General features: G+C 39.7%; 1 protein-coding gene across 1 annotated transcript; it reads left to right on the top strand.

Annotated features, from left to right (window-relative positions):
• The first annotated feature begins 1,971 nt into the window (after positions 1 to 1,971).
• LOC148337308 (chromodomain Y-like protein 2) lies at positions 1,972 to 19,939 on the top strand. The gene is made up of 7 exons (XM_088296037.1): positions 1,972 to 2,318; positions 10,874 to 11,450; positions 15,210 to 15,427; positions 15,841 to 16,013; positions 16,912 to 17,122; positions 17,212 to 17,355; positions 17,431 to 19,939. Exons 1-7 carry the CDS (start codon positions 2,295 to 2,297, stop codon positions 17,587 to 17,589), a joined length of 1,506 nt encoding a protein of 501 aa, XP_088152163.1. The 5' UTR covers positions 1,972 to 2,294; the 3' UTR covers positions 17,590 to 19,939.
• Positions 19,940 to 20,073: the final 134 nt, after the last annotated feature.

Raw genomic sequence — 20,073 nt, 5'->3', positions numbered from 1 at the left:
AAAATGATTAAATCCTTTTGATTGGTTTCAAATTGACATGACACGTTCCAACATAAAAATGTACTGTGTGTGTCTACTACAATAGTTGTGTTGGAAAAGTTCCTGGAAAAGGTGTCACGAAAGACATATTTCAAATCCGAATGCAGGGTTTTTCCCTTCGAAGTAATCCCCCTAAAAACTTTCCAAAGGGGAAACATTTGTCACACCGCGTTAGCTCAGGTGAGCGGCGAGGGTGCTCCTGGGCTAGGAACTGTAGGATGCTCGGCATTGTGAGCAACCAGGTAGGTTATGGCGAAGCAGCGACAAATTGTCCTGCCTCCTCTGGCTTGCTGAGCCTGCAAATGCCGTAGGATCTCTTTGCAGACGCGCCGGTTGTATATATACATGCTGTGCACACGCATGCGGGGTACGAGCCAAGCCCTGCTGTAAATAGCCCCCTCAAAATATAAGTGCCTATATTAATAGATGAAATCATAAATATGCCACAAACTGTGAACCCAAAACACGTAACCAATTCAAACTCATTATACATTAAGCAGAAAAAGAAAATGGCCTCCTGATGATATGATGACAAAATAAAGACATAACATATCTTCAACATAACTTCCTTGACTGCAGTCAGTAATACCCTCAAAACCAGGGCCTTGTTGCCAACTTGTGGCATCTTAATGTCTTATAGAAAGAACAAAAAAAATGACAAATGGTGAGTTTTTAGAAAGAAAAACCCCAAATAAAATTGTGAGTAATATATAGGCCGGGGTTCACATTACAAACTAATTGCAGGAGCTGTATCCAGGGGCGCTGCCAGGGGTTTGGGGCCCCATGAAAATTTTTTGCTGCAAGACTGATTCTCTATATCACAAAACCATCTCTTTCTTTCAATAAGTGATCATACATTTTTTATGTACTTTTCAGAAAAATCAAAACTGAAATACTAAACTCTAGTATTAAAAAGAAATGCAATTATGATCTGTGGAGTAACAAGTAAAATCTCTGCAAACACCACCAAAAACAAAATCGCCAATTATGATTTATTGGAATTTGAACATTATCATCTATAGAACAAGAATCCACTGTTGCTCCAGAACATTCCATCACATGAACCACTAACCCACCTTGCCTATGAAAGTACTGGCTGACATATTGTCACCCTAGCTTTTTTTCTCCTACCTAAACTGATTGCTTTGCGTTTTTGGCTACCGGACTTGTTTGGGCATCTTGCTGTCTCCGCCCCCACTAACAATCTCATAACGTGAAAAAACTCGGTTTCTCCAGGCTGGAGCTGGTGGACTGAACCATTTGACGTATATGGGGAGGGGGTGGCGTTGAGAAAGTTTACTAAACAAATACACATACCGTTGCTACCAATGCATTGTAAATGAAATATATGGCTAATGTACGTTTATTACTGAGTGACATATTATTTTATAATTATAATTTTATTAGGGGCCCTTCTGGACCCCGGTCGATCATGGGCCCCTTGCATCCTTCTCCTTAACCCCCCCACCCCCTTTTCTGCGCCCCTGGCTGTATCTAATAGAATTATGCTTTTTTCTTTTAAAAAGGGATTTAACAATATATTTCAATTCTTCATTTAAAGAATTTATGGTGTTCATAACTGCAAGGTACAACTTTGGTTTATACTAACGTAGAGGTAAAGTTAAAAAAAATATATTGGGCATTTCTATTGTTGTAATGAAATATTTATTTTACCGTGTCCTATTTGATTGTGTTACTACGTGTGTTTAACCAATTTGTACAGACAAAACTATTTGCATACTATCACATAACCATTTTTTGGCTGCTTCAAAGCACACCAACAGTTTATTAGTCGTTTTAATACGTAATACGGAATAATTTGATGTCAATATTGTGATCGTAAAAGGACCGTATTAAAGGTGTTCTTTAGAACGCGTGTTCCCAAATCAGGTCTTGTGAACAGGTGGAGTGGATCTCGACGTGGATCCGCGTCGTCACAAGACACTTCGCTGTGCCTTCCAATAAACCGAGGAGGAGATTGCACGGTCATCGACCATTCTCGCCTTGTATAAACTCATTTTCGGCGACGTTTTTTTTGCGCTGAGTAAACAGCACCGCCCGGTGCTTGTTTGTTTCTAGCGCTTGAACGATCCATCGCAACGCGCCGGGCTCGATTGACACTGTCTGCTGATCTGCGTGCTGACTGCCCATCGCTCGCAATAACAAGGCTGCTCGCTAATTCCCCGTCCAAAGAGCCTCCAAAAAAAGCCCACAGGGCACGAAAGAACAACGCGCCGCGGTGACAGCACACTGCTATGGCTTCGGGGGACCTTTATGAGGTAGGTTGAACACACGTCCACGCTATATTCTCTGTCGTTTTGACGAATATTTGAATTAGGAAGTAAAGGGGAGGGCGTCGCGTAGTGTGTATGTTTAAAAAAAAAAAGCGGCGTTTTGAGCCCTATAAAGAGACGAAACTCAAGCTTTACTCGACTTTATGTCGCTCCTGACACTGTTTCGATAATTTTCTGGAGGTTGTTACGGACAAGTGAGGTTTAATGGACGGGCCGAAGTGCTCGGGGTGTCGCCGAGTTGAAAGTGGTGGTAAAGTGACAGCGGACGTGCTGAACGGCTGATGACGGGAGGGATGGTCGTGGTGGTGCGCACTCATGCCGGGAATGAGCTGCTCATCACCGCTGTGACAAGCCACTCGCCGGCTGGTGGTCACGGAGCTCCGTGTGGGTGTTTTTTATTTTTTTTTAGTCGGGTCGTGGTAGCAAAAATACCTTCAGTTCATGACTACACTTCAAGGGGAAAGTACATGATTAACCTTTGAGGGTTACTGGGGGTGCTCAAATGTAGGCTCCCGCTACTCTTTTTGTTCCCTTCAAACTGGACTTTTTACAGCTTCAGGATAAACCTGTTTGGTCCCTGGAGAGGCACTGGCGTTTGTATATGAAAAAGTGTAACAAGATTGATAGGGTACTTTCAATGCTCATGGTTCCAGTTTGACATAGAATGTGGAAAAAGTAAAGCGGTGCCTTGAGATTAGAGATGAGATACGAGCCATCGTTTTCGGAAAATTTGAGATGCAAGCAGTGGAAACTCATTTCATGGCAAATATTTTGGCAGATGCTGAACAATTCTTAAAAAAGACTTTAAAATGTTGGATCCCCATGAAGTTTGCTGTCAAACTAAACATAAAACAAAGGATTCCGTGCATTTTTAATACAACCAAATAGCTTTGGGAGAGTCACTTATCTTAAAAGGACAATTGGACACTGGCACTTATATATCCATTCCATCCATCCATCTTCTGTACCGCTTCTCCTCACTAGGGTCGCGGGGGGTGCTGGAGCCTATCCCAGCTATCTTCGGGCAGTAGGCAGGGGACACCCTGAACTGGTTGCCATATATATATATAATAGGTCTGCATGTAAAAATCACACCAGCACAAAAATTCACCCCGTAAAAGAATCTGTGTCATTTTAGCCTTTTTTGACAAATAGGCAAGCTTGCTTCTGAATTTTAAATTATTTAGAAAAAAATGTTCATGAACAATGTGTTTGTAAAGGGGTGTAGTTACATGTATCACTCCTGTGGCAAAGTTCATTAGAGTTGCTGCAAGTTGGGGTACCTTGGACCTTGTCAGTGAAAAACTGCAAATGTTTACCTCTGCACTTAGCAGACAATCAGGGGTCAAACTAATGGTTTTACAGTTAAGGTATGAAAAATATATTTTACAGCTTTGTGATATAATTGACATCTGAGAAGTGCTTTCCGGTAGAGTCCTTATACCGTTAAAATGCATACTTTTCAGGAAATCAAAAAAAATTGTGCCTGAGTTCCCAAGTTGGTATTATACCTGATGTTGCTATCACATACAGATGCACACTAATGTTAATGCAACGCCACCCAAAAATGGCGTTCAGTGGCAAATTTACTATGCAAAAAAATAATTAATTTGTTAAACTGTCATTAAATGGGAAAATTGGTAAAATACTTCGCATGGCACCAACTGTCATACAAAGAGTCATAAGTTGCAATCACCTGTTTTACGTCTTCTTTAAACTCATACAGTCATTTTCTAAAAATTATTATTTTTAATTTTTAATTAATTTTAAGGGGGATTTACACCTCTATTACGCCAGTGTGACCCCGCAACATGGTTCCCAACCTTCTAAATACATGTTACACAACAAATTTATTTTTTAAAATACAAATAGAAGAATGAATACCAAGCTGCAGGCTGTGAGAGGAATGTGATCTACAAGTCCGGAAGTGGATGATGAACGGAACACTGGCTCATAACTATGTTAAAGTTTTAGTTTTGATCATCAATTGGCTTATCTTAACTAGAATCCCATGTTGCATTTTATCCAAAGGTCCTTGTTAATGTTATTGTACAAAGAAATAGTTAAGCAATGATTACTTTCGGTGACAGTGCTTATTATTCACTTTTAAATCCTCAGAAAGAAAAAGCACTGTAATCATGTCTAAAAAAAAAAAAAAAAAGATTTTCATGCATGGCTTCCGCTGAATGAGGAAAGAGGTGGACCTTTATAACTTTGTCTCAGACATTTTGAGTGTTCAAAGTGTGTTAATAGATTTGTTCTCTTGGTAATTTCACCACTTCAAATTTGTTTAATATTGCGAGAAAAAAAAAATCTGACAAAGTGGAGACAGTCCATATTTGGACACGGGTTGCTGCCCTACAGTGAAGATTTATTGCTGTATTTTCTGGAGCGGGCAGATGATGCAGACGTGCTTGTAATGCTTGTACCGCATCTTGAGCACCAATCATTCCAGCTTTTTAGCCTATCAGGAATATCTGCCAAGCTTTCTCAGATAGGCAGAGGTGCTACTTGCTGTTTTGTATTGCCTTCAACTGGTTCTTACCCAGTTTCTGCAATCTGGAGCAATGAGGAAATCAACTGTTTGATTGATTTTGTGCATGAGTCATGCATGAACACATGGTTGTCGTCCATGATGTACACGCGACAATGGATGCAGTGCTCAGGGCTGAAATTGAAATTTTCCAGTAAGTACAGTGTATCATGCACCAGGTACAACTTTGAGGGCAATGTGATTCCCACTAAAGTGGTTGAGCTGATCCAACCAGAAAGCAGCTCCTGCATTTCACAAGTTGTATTTGCACAGGAGACTGCAGCAACAGGCTTCGCACGTGGCTGAAGAATGGTGTCAAGTGCATCTCTGCATGTGGAAGTTGTAAAAGCGTTGCATGCAAGAACGTGTCAATGATGATGTGGAGTCTGGAGAAGACTCGTACCGAGACTCCTAAAACGGCTGACATTGTGGAGCAGTTGTTTTTCAGCTTTCTATTTATCCACCCATTTTCCTCCAGCTTATCCAGAACCGGATCGCGGGGGCAGTGGCCCGAGGAGAGCACCCCAGACATCTCTCGCCCCGGCAACACTTTCCTGCCCCACCTAGATAATTCGAAATGTTGGAATGAACCAATAAAGCTACTATTAAATTTTCCCCGAGGATCGGTTTTAGTGTAAAATAAATGTTTGACCCCTCCCAATCGTCTAGGGAAGAGAAAACATTTCCAGTTTTACACTAAGAAGGTTGTTTAGACTCGGTTCTACGCCTGCCACTGTCCGTCATTGGCGGCTGCTCTGTGCATTATGTCATAATGTTCCTCATCACGGCGGTGACTAAGCAAGATGAGCTTCACATGATGCTAAAAAACTATTAGTCATGGAATTTTAGAAATGGCACTGGTTAAACATGCCATGCATGTCAGAAACAGACTTCCAGATCCAGTTTGCATGTTCATGTAGATAACGTTTATCTGGCTATCGCAGTGACACATACCCTGATGCATGAGTAGTTGCTGTTGATGAGTCATAGTCATTTGTTTCACGTGTTTTTACAACTGCATGCAGATTAATTTTTGTACGAGCATGAATGATATATATAATGCAAACATTGTTAGTGTCAAAAAGAGGATCGATTATCCATAATATATTTCCCCGCCTTCTCTTGAATGAAATTATAAGTAATACAGTGAAGCCTGTGTGGTCAAACACAATTATACTAGTTGATTTGTTTGGCTTTCCTTTTTTTTCCAAATGGGAAATAGAAGTGGAATACATATTTTAAGCGATATTTTAAGATGAAGCAAAAGACTTAAAAATGGAAAATAAAACACCTTGACTTCAGTAGAGAGTGTAAGATGAAGCTGGAGTCTTTAAATATGAGGCTGTTTAATTCATGTTTCTTCCAGTGTATATTCTTCTATTCTCACCTTCTTTCTTTTTTTTTTTTCCTCGACACCCTTTGTTGAGGGTGAGCCAAGTGTTGCAAAATCCCCCAAAAGCCTGAGGATAAGCAAAACAAGCTCATCATTTGAGACTACTCTTTAGGTGTGTCTGGTGTCATGCATTAAAGTGGTTAAAATCTTGACGCAATGTTATTACGGCAATTAATTTTTTTGTGCGTAACTTTAGATGTTTTGCCTAAAATATTAATCTAATGCAACCAGGAACAAGTCAAGTTCTTGAGAACATACTGTAGACCTGATGGTTAACAAACTTAATACGGTTGAATTTAAAATATTCTATTAACAATGATCAGTATTTGTTGATACATGGACCAAAAAATGTCACCTTTCGTCCTTGAAGATGCATTAAATATACAGATGAACACTTCAAGACAAGTTTCAGTTTAGCTTCTACTGATTCTGCAGTTTGTTTTTTTTACGGTCCGAAATTGAGGCAGACATAATATCAATCTAAGCGTTCACACTGTATTACAAATTTTGAGTGCAGATAATCCCCTCTTCACGTCTGCGGTCTGGACAGCCTTTCAGAACGTTTGCAGCGTTGGCACAATGAATTTGGCTTAGTTTTACAGAGCATGCCTTCTTTCGTATGCCCGAGCCAACTGTATTTATCCAGCTACTATGGATGAAAACTACTGGCTGTGTTCTTTGAGGAAAAATCTGGTACTATACATAACTAACGGTGATAAAAAGTTGTTCTTTTTTTTCCATAGCAGTCACATAACTGGCGAACACCACAGCCGCTGTCGGGACAGCAGTTAGTGTTCGGCCACCGAGGTTAGTGGGACAACATTGGCTTTTTTACAATCCAGAGATGCAACTCCACATTGCGTAAAGCAGTCAGCTAAACGCCGCTTGTACAGCCGAAGTTTCCGGGGTGAACACTGGCTTCTCTCTAGCCATAGATGGCACTCGGCATTGTGGTGTAGCGTGCGATTCTTGAAATCGCCGCTTCGAGAGCATCAGTGTTGATAGGCAGATATGTGGAAAATAAGTCAAACTAACTTAAAAATGGAAATTTATTATATAACGACCTAAGAAGAATTTTACAAAAAGCTCGTATCTTGGTGCCTTATCGAAGAAAAAACGATCACGCATGAGAGAAACTGTAAGCTGCTCTTTTCTTATTCTCTTATAAATCAGCCATTGAGAGGCTAATCGTTGTGATATTGTCAGAGATTGAAGTGTGCGTAAGTAGAAATGTGCACATAAATTTTGATGTAGATTGATTGCCGTTTTTGGACATGCTTAGAGATCTATGTACAGTGATTTTGACATGACAAATTGCTCCCACCAAGACATGGAAAGGAGAAGGGGTTATTGCTGAGTAGATGGGTGTTTTGATTTATTGATTTCTCCAAAAGCATTTGATCAAATTGAAAATTCACCCAAGTATTTTTTTTCCTGATCCAAAATGACGTTTTTGAGAGAAAAATGTGCCATCCCCTGTGGACCGATCCTTTACGCTAAAAAGGGAGGCTCTACTCTGATCTGGCTTTATTCTTTTGCCGAGGTACTCTACTGGGATCCCTTACGCCTTTGTGTCACTCCTGAATACCGTTTTAAATAAGTGTCATGGTGGCAGTGGCTCTTTATTCCGGCTTTAGCCACTCTTAACACCTGATTTTGGGGCCTTTGTGTCTCGTATTCATTTCAGGCTGTACCTTGATCCAACACTTGTGACACTGTGGTGTGGGCAGCAACCATGTCGAAGCCACTAGTCCTTGTAGGGTTAAATGCGGAGAACTAATTAAAATACCTTTACATTTAATATTGATTCATAGGTATAGATTTATTGATTACAAAATAATTTAATGGGCATTAAATAAAAGTTCAACAACTAAAGTGATTTTCATGTAGCTTATGTAGACAGCGTGTGTGTCTGTGTGTGCTTTTCTCTTTTTGGATCCGTTTGGTGTTCAATTCTGTTTACCTGTCACGTTTGTTGTTTGTCTCGCAGTGAGAAAACAATGCCCCTCAAAAGAAAGGAAAGAAATTTCCGGTAACTCATATCTTTTTATCATTTATTCTGATCACAAAGAAGGCAGTGATTTAATATGTTGCCTGCAACAAAACCACAGTTGAGGTTTGACAGGAACAGCAATTAAAGGAGCTTTGAACTGGGAGCATCAAGGAGTGACAAACAGCTGGCCTCAGAAGGTCGGCTAACCGCGCTGTGCACAGGCCGCTTTCATTTTAGAACCCACCGGCCCTGCCTGTATTTGCCAAACTTCATGCTCGTCACTCTTGTGCCACTAACGGCTATACAGCTTTTGTATGAGCGCCTCTCCTCCGTGGCGTCAGAGGTCTTTAAGGGAGGTGGACTTCAAATGAGAAAGGTACATCTTTTCAAGCCTGGTAACTTAGTTTTTTTTTTTTTTTGCTTAAGCAAAATTTTTTGTCACCGTTGTCTATTCTTGCAAAACTCGTCACACAAGTAAAAGAGCCACCAACATGGCCAAACATTCTCAGTCGTAGTTTTGTTTTAAACTATTAACAGAAGCCATCATATTAGAAAGCACATGATGCGGCAACTACACGCTGATGGGAAGAATAAAAATAACATCTGGCTTTTACTTTCTCTGTGCACAACTTAGGCCATGTCAGTTTGAGGTCATCCTTTTGTCATTGTTCTGTAAACAGTGAGAGATCCAAATTTCGAGTGTTTTTATTCAAGGTGTTTATTGTATTTTTTTGTAAACATCAAAACAAACAGAAAACTGTGCTCATCCATGTCAAAACACACATCAAAATAACAACAATCGTGTCATCCCTCTGAATCATTCCATGGTTGAATACACGGTCCACTATTGCAGCTCTGATATCATTCAGTAATTCTATTTCTTACTCACCTTCCTCCTTCACTGTCTTGCTTCTTCATCGCCACGCCTTCTTCCTCTGCCTCGTCTAATTCTCACTCTTCCTGCTCCCTCCATTGTACTCCACACCGCCAGCTTACCTGTGGCTTATTTATAGTGCCCAGGCTGATTGCAAAGGGAACTAATTATCTAAAACAGCTTTAAGATGTCTAATTACAGTAGTGTTTATGATTTGACTTTTATAAACTCTCTGAGTGGTTATGAGATGGCTATGAATGGTTTTAAAAATTCCGCTACAGGAATCGCTGTTAGTTTAAGCATTGAAAAGAAAATGTAAAGTCAAAATTGATTTTTTTTTTTTTTTTTTTTAGAATACTATGGAAAATAGGATTTTGCAAATATGTCATGCAAGCATACAAATGCACAAAGTAAAACGTTCACACAGTGCAGTAATGAATTCTTTTGCTGTGGTTCGTTCAGAAAAGGAGCGCATAGTGGCCCCAGCTGTTTTGTGATCTCTGGAGGGAAAGTCACTGTTTCACACTTGAAAGCCTCTGACAAAACTCAGTAATATGCTTATCATGTGTTAAGAGTATTTTTTTTCTAATGCAATAACTAGAGTGTATGTAGTTTATTCCATGCTTGTCTGTGGCTCCTTTCGGCTTCATCAATGCAACAGCCTCGCCTTTAAATGCCATTGTTAAAGTTTTTTCATGGAACCAGTCTCACTTTGACTCTGATATCTTTGTCTTCCTCTTTCCAGGAACATGCTTTAAAGTATCTGGCCAACCAACATGGCCCGTTTTTCACTAACAATCTCAGTTTAGATATTTTTTTGCTCCGGAAACTGAAAATAGTTATTTTCTTTCTTATCCAGCAATTTTGGAGGAATTAGTAAATAAGTGACGTTTTGAAAAAATGCCTGCTTTTAATAAGAAGTATGGTCATTGGAAATCATTTTACTTTCATTGGTTATAACGTCCAAAAATGGTGATCAATTGGCACTAAAATTCATGTGGACATCCCTACCTATGACCACATCAACATATCAAAATCATTAAACTCTTCGTGGCTGATTCATATGAGAATGAGGAAATGTGGAAGGGTGTGGATGCACCGGCAGAGCTACATATATGAGACAGAAGTGGCCTCGACTAAAAGCACATGGCGCTCCGCCATGCACACAGTTCCAGACAGCCCCGGTGTTTGATGAAGTCTAAATCGAAGCCCACTGACTCTTGCGTCGAAGCTGGCGGCTGCAAGTGGTGTCGGACAACGCATGCGACTGCTTGGGAGGCAACACCGCGACATGAAGACGCAAGCTGGATAGAAAGGCGCTAATGTGCTAATGCCTTTTGTTTTAATGGCCTGAAGCTAAATGTTGCTATTAGCCGTGCTGTTATCCAGCTGTTAGCTGCGGCGAGAAGGGGGGGGGGCAGCCGACGTCCGCCTCCTCAGAGTTGACACAAGTTTAGCTTTGCTGTCTGAAATATTACCAGTCGGGGTTCGTGTGCTCATTCATGCTCTTGTCCGCTTCAGCTTGTGTAAGTGGAGAAGCGATCTGCACCGTACTTTTGATTTTGTGGAGGTGATCACATGAGCTCACGTTCACAATTTACTACTGATGTAATTTTTACATGCAAATCTAATTTTTAACTTCAAGAGTCCCTTTGATATCTTAAACGTGTCCCTGTATGCATCTATGTCTATATTCAAGTACATTTTAGCAAAAGAAATGCAGTCTAATTGTTTCTCTGTTTTTCAGGTGGAGCATATTGTAGACAAGAGGCGGAATAAGAAGGGAAAGTGGGAGTATCTAATCAGGTGGAAGGGCTATGGAAGTAAGGAGGACACTTGGGAGCCTGAGCACCACCTACTGCATTGCGAGGAGTTCATTGATCGCTTCAACAGCATGCGGCCACATCCGCACAAACAGCCCAAAATTCCCAAAAGTATGACCAATGGCCACCCGACAGCCACAGAAAACCCCAGAGCTCGGTCTGAAGCACGAAAGAAGAAAAGCAATAGTGAGACAACTGTCGGGGTTCAAGGAGGAACTGTCCTAGGGATTGGAAGTAGAGGGTCAGAACATGTTCATAAACCCGGGAATGTTGCCATAGCGCCTGGCAAGCATGCTCTGCAGGACAAAATGGGCAAAGCCATGACATCTAAAACTCCTCCAATAGGAGCCCCTCGCTTTGTAGCCCAAGTGAAAGAACCTCATAACAGACTCTTGAATGGATGTGACGAGCCACACATTTTCAGGACAGCGTCAAGGTCACACAGAGCATCGTCAGATCGAGTGGATGGAGGTCTGGATGAAATCAATACTACTGAATTGGGTAAGATTTTAAGTAAGTGAAATATTTGTAAATTAATATATAATATTGTGACAGGTGGTGAGTTTTGAACCTTGCATTGGGTGGGTATTTAAGTGACCCAATGCTATCAATTCTTAATAATAACCATCATGTCGAAAATAATGCGTGAAGAGACAGAAGCATTTTGAGGATGAATACCATTAGTTCGAAGGAAAGAAACAAAGTTTCAAGATAACAGTTCCACTCATACATACTGCTCCGGTAGTGCCCCAAAAAATAAATTTCCAGGTTGAAAGATGCCACCCAGCGACAGTGTTGGTTGACCTATAGCTTCATCGTCCCGTTTTTCTTGAAAGTGCCTTGAAAATGAATTTTTAATCATATCTGACATCAGTAAAGCCATCTTAAATACACATTTTAAGACCAACCGATCTGAGGTTTAAACGCACCAATCAGATGATGTAAAAATGCTAACGTCACTAAAGATTTGTGAAGGTGCAGAATGGTGAATCTAAAAGCTGACTGGTTAAAAAAAAAAAAAAGAAACAGCGATTTCAACTTGGTGTGTGTGCATTTGCGTATATGTGCCTGCAGGTTTTAGTGCGTGTACATGCGCGTGTGTGTGTGTGTGTGTGTGTGTGTGTGTGTGTTGGGTCGACGCCAGAACTTGGGATTCTGAAGGTGTTGGGCAAATAATATTTCCATGGCAACATATTGAAGCTAAAATATGGACAAAAAAACGACTGTTTATTACATTTCATGTAAGCCGTAAATGTCGGCGTGTTGTTTTGGGAGGGGGGCCTTGAAGGCTCTGACGGCACGCCACTGCTTTACACCGCCTATACAATCATGCAAGCGTGTTGTCATGTGAATTTATTACCCTTCTCATCTCCTCTGTAGGTCTTTGTTTGAGTTCGCGCTGATTGTCATATTCGGGCACAATGGGTTTTTGTTTCGAAAAGCAACTCCAGACCTGCACCAAGTGGCAAAGCGAACAAGGCTGAAGGCTAATAGTAACACAGAAACAAAAAAGGGATGTCTAACAAACAATATGTTTGCATTGATTATTGACATATTTCAATTTGTTCGCTGCTTCCATTGTCTTGAGCACAGATGAGTTTTGTTCTAGAAACAATGTAATCAGTTCCAAATAGCAGTCAGTGTTGGTACAAAACCTTATACGAGACTGCAAAAAATAATGTCAGAAAAAGCCTACTAGAGCGTCTTTATTTTGGATTAAATAAAGTGGTGGCAGGTGTGGGTGGAATCCTCTTTAATGATTTTGAGTGTGATTGGTTGATTCTCAACGCAGCCACATCCCGTTATCCAGAAGTTTTGGTTCTAGGTCACATTAATGGTGGGAAAAGTTTTTAAATAATTTATCTAATTTGATCACAAAAACGGCATTTGAACATGGATGTGTCGACTTTTAAAATCCACTGTATGAAGCTCCTACCATGGTTCTTTGTTGCAGGGGCTGATAACGCCTTCGATTGTGGTCACAGTCCAGAGCCCACACCGTCTTGGTTAATCATTAATATACATTTCATAATGTCATCTCCATTTGAAAAGAGAAATCCAAATGCCTAAAATAGATTGCAAACCATTAAATGACCATTTGTTCATAAGCACCAGCTGCTGTTTCTTGATGTCTAAAATGACATGTCTTTGCTCTTGACCACATCACAGTGTGGTTAACAAGAGAGGACTTCAACTCCCAACAGCATTCGTATCGGTTAGATTTCTAAAATGGTGGCCTCCATCTTAATCGACAGGTCTCAATTAATTTCCTTATGTGGTCTACATGTGAAACAAACAAGCAGCTCAAAATGATGGCTCCTTTTTTTAGCCATCACATCTTCACATTCACACCTTTGGACAATTTAGAGTCTTCACTGAACCTAATATGCGTGTTTTTAGCAATGTGGTAGGAAGATGGAGTACTCCGAGAAAACCCACACAAACCAGAGATGAGATTCAAACCCTAAAACTAAGAACTGTGAGACATATGTACCAACTCCTTTCATTGTACAGTAGATTAGTTCACGGTTCAGACATTGTTGTCCTCACAAAAACATTAATAGGTTAACTCCTGAACCAAGGAATGCTTTGTTTGTACCTCTTTTGCTAACCAAAATAGCAGTACCTAGCAAAATATGAACATTCCCTCAGATGTTGGAACCACGTTCCCTGAACAATATTGATGACTTCTGATATGAGGAGATAGCTCTTCGTTCCACTTCTATTTTTGTTACACTCTGCAGTTAAAGAATTAAATGTCTCCAGCCACTGGATGAGTAAATGCGGTCCATTATCATCATTGATTTTGTTTTAGTGGGCTTCATTTCACAATTCAGGCACATTAGTATAAGAATGTAAAATCGAAGGAGCGTGTCTGTACTGAACAATTCGGAAACTTGATCAGAAATCAGCCAGGTTTCAGAATCCCCAGCTACAAATTTAAGATCGAGGCTACCACAGAGCCAGCTATTATTGATGCTAATCCCTAATCCTCGAAAGACTCCTCCACTTACCTTACTTAGTACTCTCAGTGCCATCTTCTGTGACAGTTAAAGGTAAAAAGAGTGTCTCTGATTGTTCACACACACTTCCACAGTGCATCCAAAAAACGGATTGTGACTGTTTAGCAAATATCATAATCCTTCTAAAAGTCTAATACTCTCCTGGAAAACAGAATATTTGAGTGGCTGTTGAGAAAAGACAGCAGAATGTGTCTATCATGAATTATTCCATAATCAGACTCTACAATGTTGGGTATTACATGTATATGTTTTTTTGTCTTTTATTATTCATCACATGTATGTACAATATGTCCATAGTAAACCACATCTATATGAGCTGCTCTAAAGCATCCTCTCCGCTGAGCATGTTTAATGTCAATCGTGTCAGTGCTCATTTGATAAGGAGTATAAAGTCCGATTGACTGCGTTTAATATTTGAATTATTCGGTGCAAGGATTTATACAGGCTCCTGAAATATAATTAAAATATACTTGCATTTTTTAATTTGATTATGAAACCACAGAGACCATGCAAACAGACAGGCCTGAGTCAATCTTGGAACCCTGAACATCTTGACAACGAGGCAGATGTATTGACTGCTCCGTCCCACAATGTTGTGTTGGTTATGTGGTTCTTGACATGTCTCGAATCAATTAAAAAAAGAGAGAAAGCTCTATAGAAAGTATATTTTTCTAGGTCAATATGGGACATCATCTCGGGCAAGGGTCTCACACTCATTTATCTGGACGGGCCACATCGTCGTTACGGTTTCCCTCAGAGGGCCGTTATGACTGTAAACCCATATAAATGTATTATCACCTTATCTTATCAAATACACAACAAATTGATGGGAAGCCAGTTTTGCAATCTAAAAGCCCATCAGTAATTGTTTGTTCAACAATTTTTCAATTTGTTTTAAAAGGGGAGGATTGGTAACAAATAAATGGCAATATCTCATATCTCAATATTGTTGAAAGTGAAGAAAATGTGCTAGAAACAGAAAGTTGATGCACATGATTTGCCTTTCGCGGGCCACATAAAACGAGGTCGGGCCAGATCTGGCCCCCGGGCCTTGAGTTTGACACCTGTGATCTAGGGCATTACCTTGTTTCTGGGCATCCAGTATGTTTCAGAAATATATCAAATACATCCAACTCATTTATACAGCATGTCAAATATTAAATTTCAGTAGTTTTTTTTATTTTTTTCTTTCAATTTAAGACAATGTTGACTTGTTTAGCCATCCTCCCTCTGTCAGGTTCCCCTCTGGCTAATGGCAAGATGCATGTGCACAGCTCAGTAAAACGCAAGCTGGCGGAAGACAAGTGCTACGTGTTTGACAAGCGTCTCAGGTACAACGTGAGACAGAACGAGAGCAACTGTCGATTTCGGGACATCGTAGTCCGGAAGGAGGACGGTTTCACGCATGTCCTCCTCTCCAGCCAAACAACGGATAATAACGCTCTGACGCCAGAGGTAGGAACGACAATGTCTTCGCATGCGAGAAATCAAGACCTTTATGTGATTTTCCCCCTCACATTTTTGTCAAGGGACAACTTGTTTTAGGGTACAATAAATAAGAACAAAGATTGTAATTTATCGGGTGACTGACTGGTCATTAAAAAATACTCAATTTCTTTGCCTTTAAAAGTTCCTGTCAAACTACAATTGAAAATGGAGGCTCGACAATTGCCGGATTTAATTGAATTGTTGAAATCCTTGATCGAATCGAAAATCATCGATTTATGAAATTTGAATCGATATCCAGCCCCACTTCATTGTGTCTCGAATGTGAGCGTTGAAGATGTTAACATACTGAATTTTTCTTTAGGTCTGTTTGTTGTCATGTAGCGTTAAATTTCACACCTACCCTTTGCGTTGCTTTTTAGATCATGAACGAGGTGTGTCGTGCTCTTGGTAATGCAGCGGCCGATGACAGTAAACTGTTATTGCTCAGCTCTGTGGGGACTATCTTCTGTAGTGGGATTGAGCCATCATACCTGATAGGCCGCTTGTCCACCGACCGCAGGAAAGAGAGCAGTCGCATTGCAGATGCCGTCAGGTAAGTTGAAAGCGCTCCCACAACCACAGGAATTCTCTCTTGCTGTTTGAATCGGGCCTCTTTGTTTTTTTTTATTTTTATTTATTTATTTTTTTTATTTGCTGAAAATGGCTTTCCCCATATAGTAGCTGAAGACATCATTTTGGTCAGTTGTTTACAAGATACCGACATGATCCAGTTTGAACAAACTGTACATAAAATAACAATTTCTACATTATTACTTAAAATGTTGTGTTGTATAGGTGCTTTCACTTGAACACACTTTAATTAGTTTTAGTCAAAATATAGTCCGTTACCCTCACCCTTGGTACAGTTTAACAGTTGTGGGTGCGGCAAACGAACTGATAGGCCAAAAAATAAATTTAAAAAATCCAGTCCGAGACCTCCAGCCAAAGTTAGTTTGCAGGTGACATGTAAAAATATTAAACTATTCACTGACATGTCTTTGGTTTATCATGTCTGATAGCAGCACGTTTACACCGTACAAACGCGGAGTTGTGACTTTGCTTTAATGTTTATTGTTGCACGCTAGATTTTCTAGATAATTATAAAAGTTGTCAACAAACTTAAGTATTGCTTCATTTTGAGTCTGATTTTCCACTGCGTTATTCACGTCTCACTCACTCCACAGAGCAAAGCTTCTTCCTATAATTTGCTCGTGAATATTCTCATTCATGCAGGTCATTTCTTTCCTGATTCAGAAATCTGAGAAAGTTATGCCATTTGGCACATTAAGATTTTTTTTTAGGTCTAAAAAAAAAAAAAAAAACAACCATTGTTGTTCACTAACACTTAAGTGCCGCGAGAATCATAGCTGTAGGACTGTAGATGACTAAATCAAGATTACCATTTTTGCCTAAAAATGTCCTCAAGGTTTACTGCTTTGCACTTCATCCAGGGACTTTGTGTTGGCGTTCATACGCTTCAAAAAGCCCATCGTGGTGGCAATCAACGGGCCCGCGCTGGGCTTGGGGGCTTCCATCCTTCCTCTGTGTGATGTGGTGTGGGCCAGTGAGAGAGCCTGGTTCCAGACTCCTTGCGCGGCCCTCCACCTCACCCCATCTGGCTGCTCCTCTTACACTTTCCCCCAAATCCTTGGTGTGGCTTTGGTGAGTCCAAGCAAATCTTAATAGTCCCACTCCAGTTTATGTTGAATCCTCCCTCAAATGTAACTTTTTTTTTCTTGTCCAAATTGTAGGCCAATGAGATGCTGTTCTGTGGTAGAAAGCTGACAGCACAAGAAGCGTGCAATCGAGGTCTAGTGTCGCAGGTATTCTGGCCAACCACATTTAATCAGGAAGTGATGCTACGTGTGAAGGAGATGGCGTCGTGCAATGCAGTGGTGTGTGCCACGACAGTGCCCCAAAATTCTTTGTTCTCTTGAAAATAATCTAACAAACCTTTCTATGCTTAATAGGTTTTACAAGAATCCAAATGCCTGGTGAGGAGCATCCTCATTTGTGTTCTGGAGGAAGTAAACGAGAAGGAGTGTCAGATGCTAAAGCAGCTGTGGTGTTCCACCAAAGGACTGGAGGCGCTCTTCAGCTACCTACACAACAAAGCGTGTGAGAAATAACCTCAAAGTAACAAAGCATCTTAAATGCAGGCCTTTGTTTCTGTCCATCAGCAGAGAAGAAAAAGCCCCCGGATTGAGTTTGCTTCCCGCAAGTCCTTCTCAATCAGGTTTTTAAAAGACATTTTTGAAACTGGATTGTCCAGATGTTGAGTCTCCTTTCAATAGTGCATTAGTTTCATATGAACAGGGTCCTCAAGGGAAGTACAGTGTGTTTCTGTACCCATGTGACAAACAGTCTGCATTTTGAAATTGATGTCTGATTGCATATGAAAAAGTGACGATAATATATATGAATATGTATATATACAAAGTACATATTTAAGAACAAAAGTTAAATTATGTGTATAAGATATATAGATTATTTGAGAGGCCTGGTGAAAACCAAAGTTTGCTTGAGGACACTTTATTTATCCTTAAATGTAGAAGACATTCCTCTCAGGCTACTTTAGTCGATGTTCTTGATGTCATCTTATCATTTCCCCACTCAGCATGAGTTTTTGTGGGCAAAATAATCCATTAATTGGCAATTATGAATTCTGCTGATTGTGTGGCATGTCGGCACTGTTGACTTGGAAGAACGTGTCAGCTATGTGATATTAATACTTCACTCATTTAACTGTCACTATTCATTTATTGTGGAGCAGATAATTGAAAGTATCGTTCAAATGGTGATAAAAGCATGACATTTGGTACACACATAGACTGGCCTAACATAATCAAGAAATCTTGATCATATTCTTCACATTGATGTCATATTAGATCTTAGAGTTGTATTTTTAGTGAGAGTTTTTATCCAATCAGAATTCAGCTTGCTCGTGTTGCCGGGCAGATTTCATAATACCAGTAGCACGCACTATTCTTTCCGAGGCCTTCAGATACAAATGTGCAGGCATCTGTTCTGTCAAAGTCAATGAGCTTTCAATCGATAGACAGTTGCGATAGCCAATCAGATCACAAGTTGGTTACACTGGCCTTACACTGAAGGTGATTTTTTTTCAAGTTATGATTCATAAAGACTTTTTTTGGGCTCTTCCAAGTCTGTAAAAGTACCTGGTATACAGTAATACAGACTTGTACTCTACTATGTGCCAAAATATCCACAATGTCCAACTTGAAATTCAACTTTAGTATATTTATGAGGCTTAAAATAATGTATTTCAAATTGTGAAGGAATTAAAAATATCTATATTTTGGGTCTGACAGACAGGCTGAGTGTAGGTACCAAATTTCATGCTTGTATTGCAATTATCTGCTCTAATATTTTTATGCTCAACAAAGCAATTTCCGTTCATTTATTCTTGAACATGCTCTTTTGTTTTCTGTTCTTGTTCTGTCCAAGGAATGGACACGAAAAACACTGGAAGTCGAGTGAAAGCTTGTGTCAATGTTGCAGAATGTCTTTAAATTAAATGAGAGTTCTGATGAATTCACAACCTAAAGTGTAAGTTCAACATGGAAAGGATTTGCACTGTGGTGTGTTCCACTTTTTTTCTGGGACGGAAATATGTCCACATCACTTGGCTTCCGGGTTTAAATGGAGGTATGACGTATGTACAATCATCATATTTATTGACAGTCTTGTTTTTTTTTTTTTATTGATTGTCAAGTAATCAAATTGTGGTTCCACTAATTGTTAGTGATCAGTGTTGTGAGTCGCTGTCAGGAATTTCCGTATCAGCATGTGATGACTGAAGAGAGGTTCTATTTTGATGCGTGTCATCCGTAGGCTTTATTTTTGTTTTACCAAAAATATGTGAGCATACTATTTTGTTAAAAAAAAGAAATAAAATGCAGTACTATAGTTCTATGACATGTCGACTGTCGCAGTGTCGTACTTGTAACTTGTTGCATGTGAGATACTGTGAACGTGTGGCCTGTTTTTTCAGGATCTATTTTCTATCTGCCTTGTAAGCAGTGTTTCAAGGTGTTGGTTGTATGTATGGATGTTTTATTTTTCTATTTATTCAAGAAAAGGAGTACTGTGCTTCTGAGACACTCTGCCTTTTAATAACCGTCTATTAATCCTTTAAAATGAAATATATTGAATGAAGGCTGTTTGAAAAGTGGCTATAGATTATTTACGAGTCAGGATATTTATTTTAGATCTGACTATAATTTCTGAGAGCAAACTCTACTGTACATATAATAATGTAATGTTGAGATGAACAATCATTTGTGAAATTGTCAAAGCAAGTCAAATATTTCATATTCATTGTGGTGTTTTCTTGAGGTTTTGAGTACAATTTAGATAAGGCCATTGCAGATGAATGATATGAAGATATGCCCCCTCCCAAAAAAAAAAAAAAGAAATAACAGCGTACATGCACAAAATAAAGATTAAGTAAATGCATGATTAGTGCCTTGTTTTTCTTACCTTTGTCCTGTACCCTTTTACTTTCAAACCTACTCTAGTGATCTTTAGCAAATCCAATGAATTTGATTAACACTGGTTAAGAATTTTGCTTTATAGTAACGCTGCTTTGT

Source organism: Idiotropiscis lumnitzeri, chromosome 5 (assembly GCF_059441095.1).
Source record: "Idiotropiscis lumnitzeri isolate Australia: NSW breed Sydney's pygmy pipehorse chromosome 5, RoL_Ilum_1.0, whole genome shotgun sequence".
Lineage (NCBI taxonomy): Eukaryota > Metazoa > Chordata > Actinopteri > Syngnathiformes > Syngnathidae > Idiotropiscis > Idiotropiscis lumnitzeri.
Note: the sequence above shows the minus strand (reverse complement) of the source record. Positions and strands in the feature narration are given on the sequence as shown.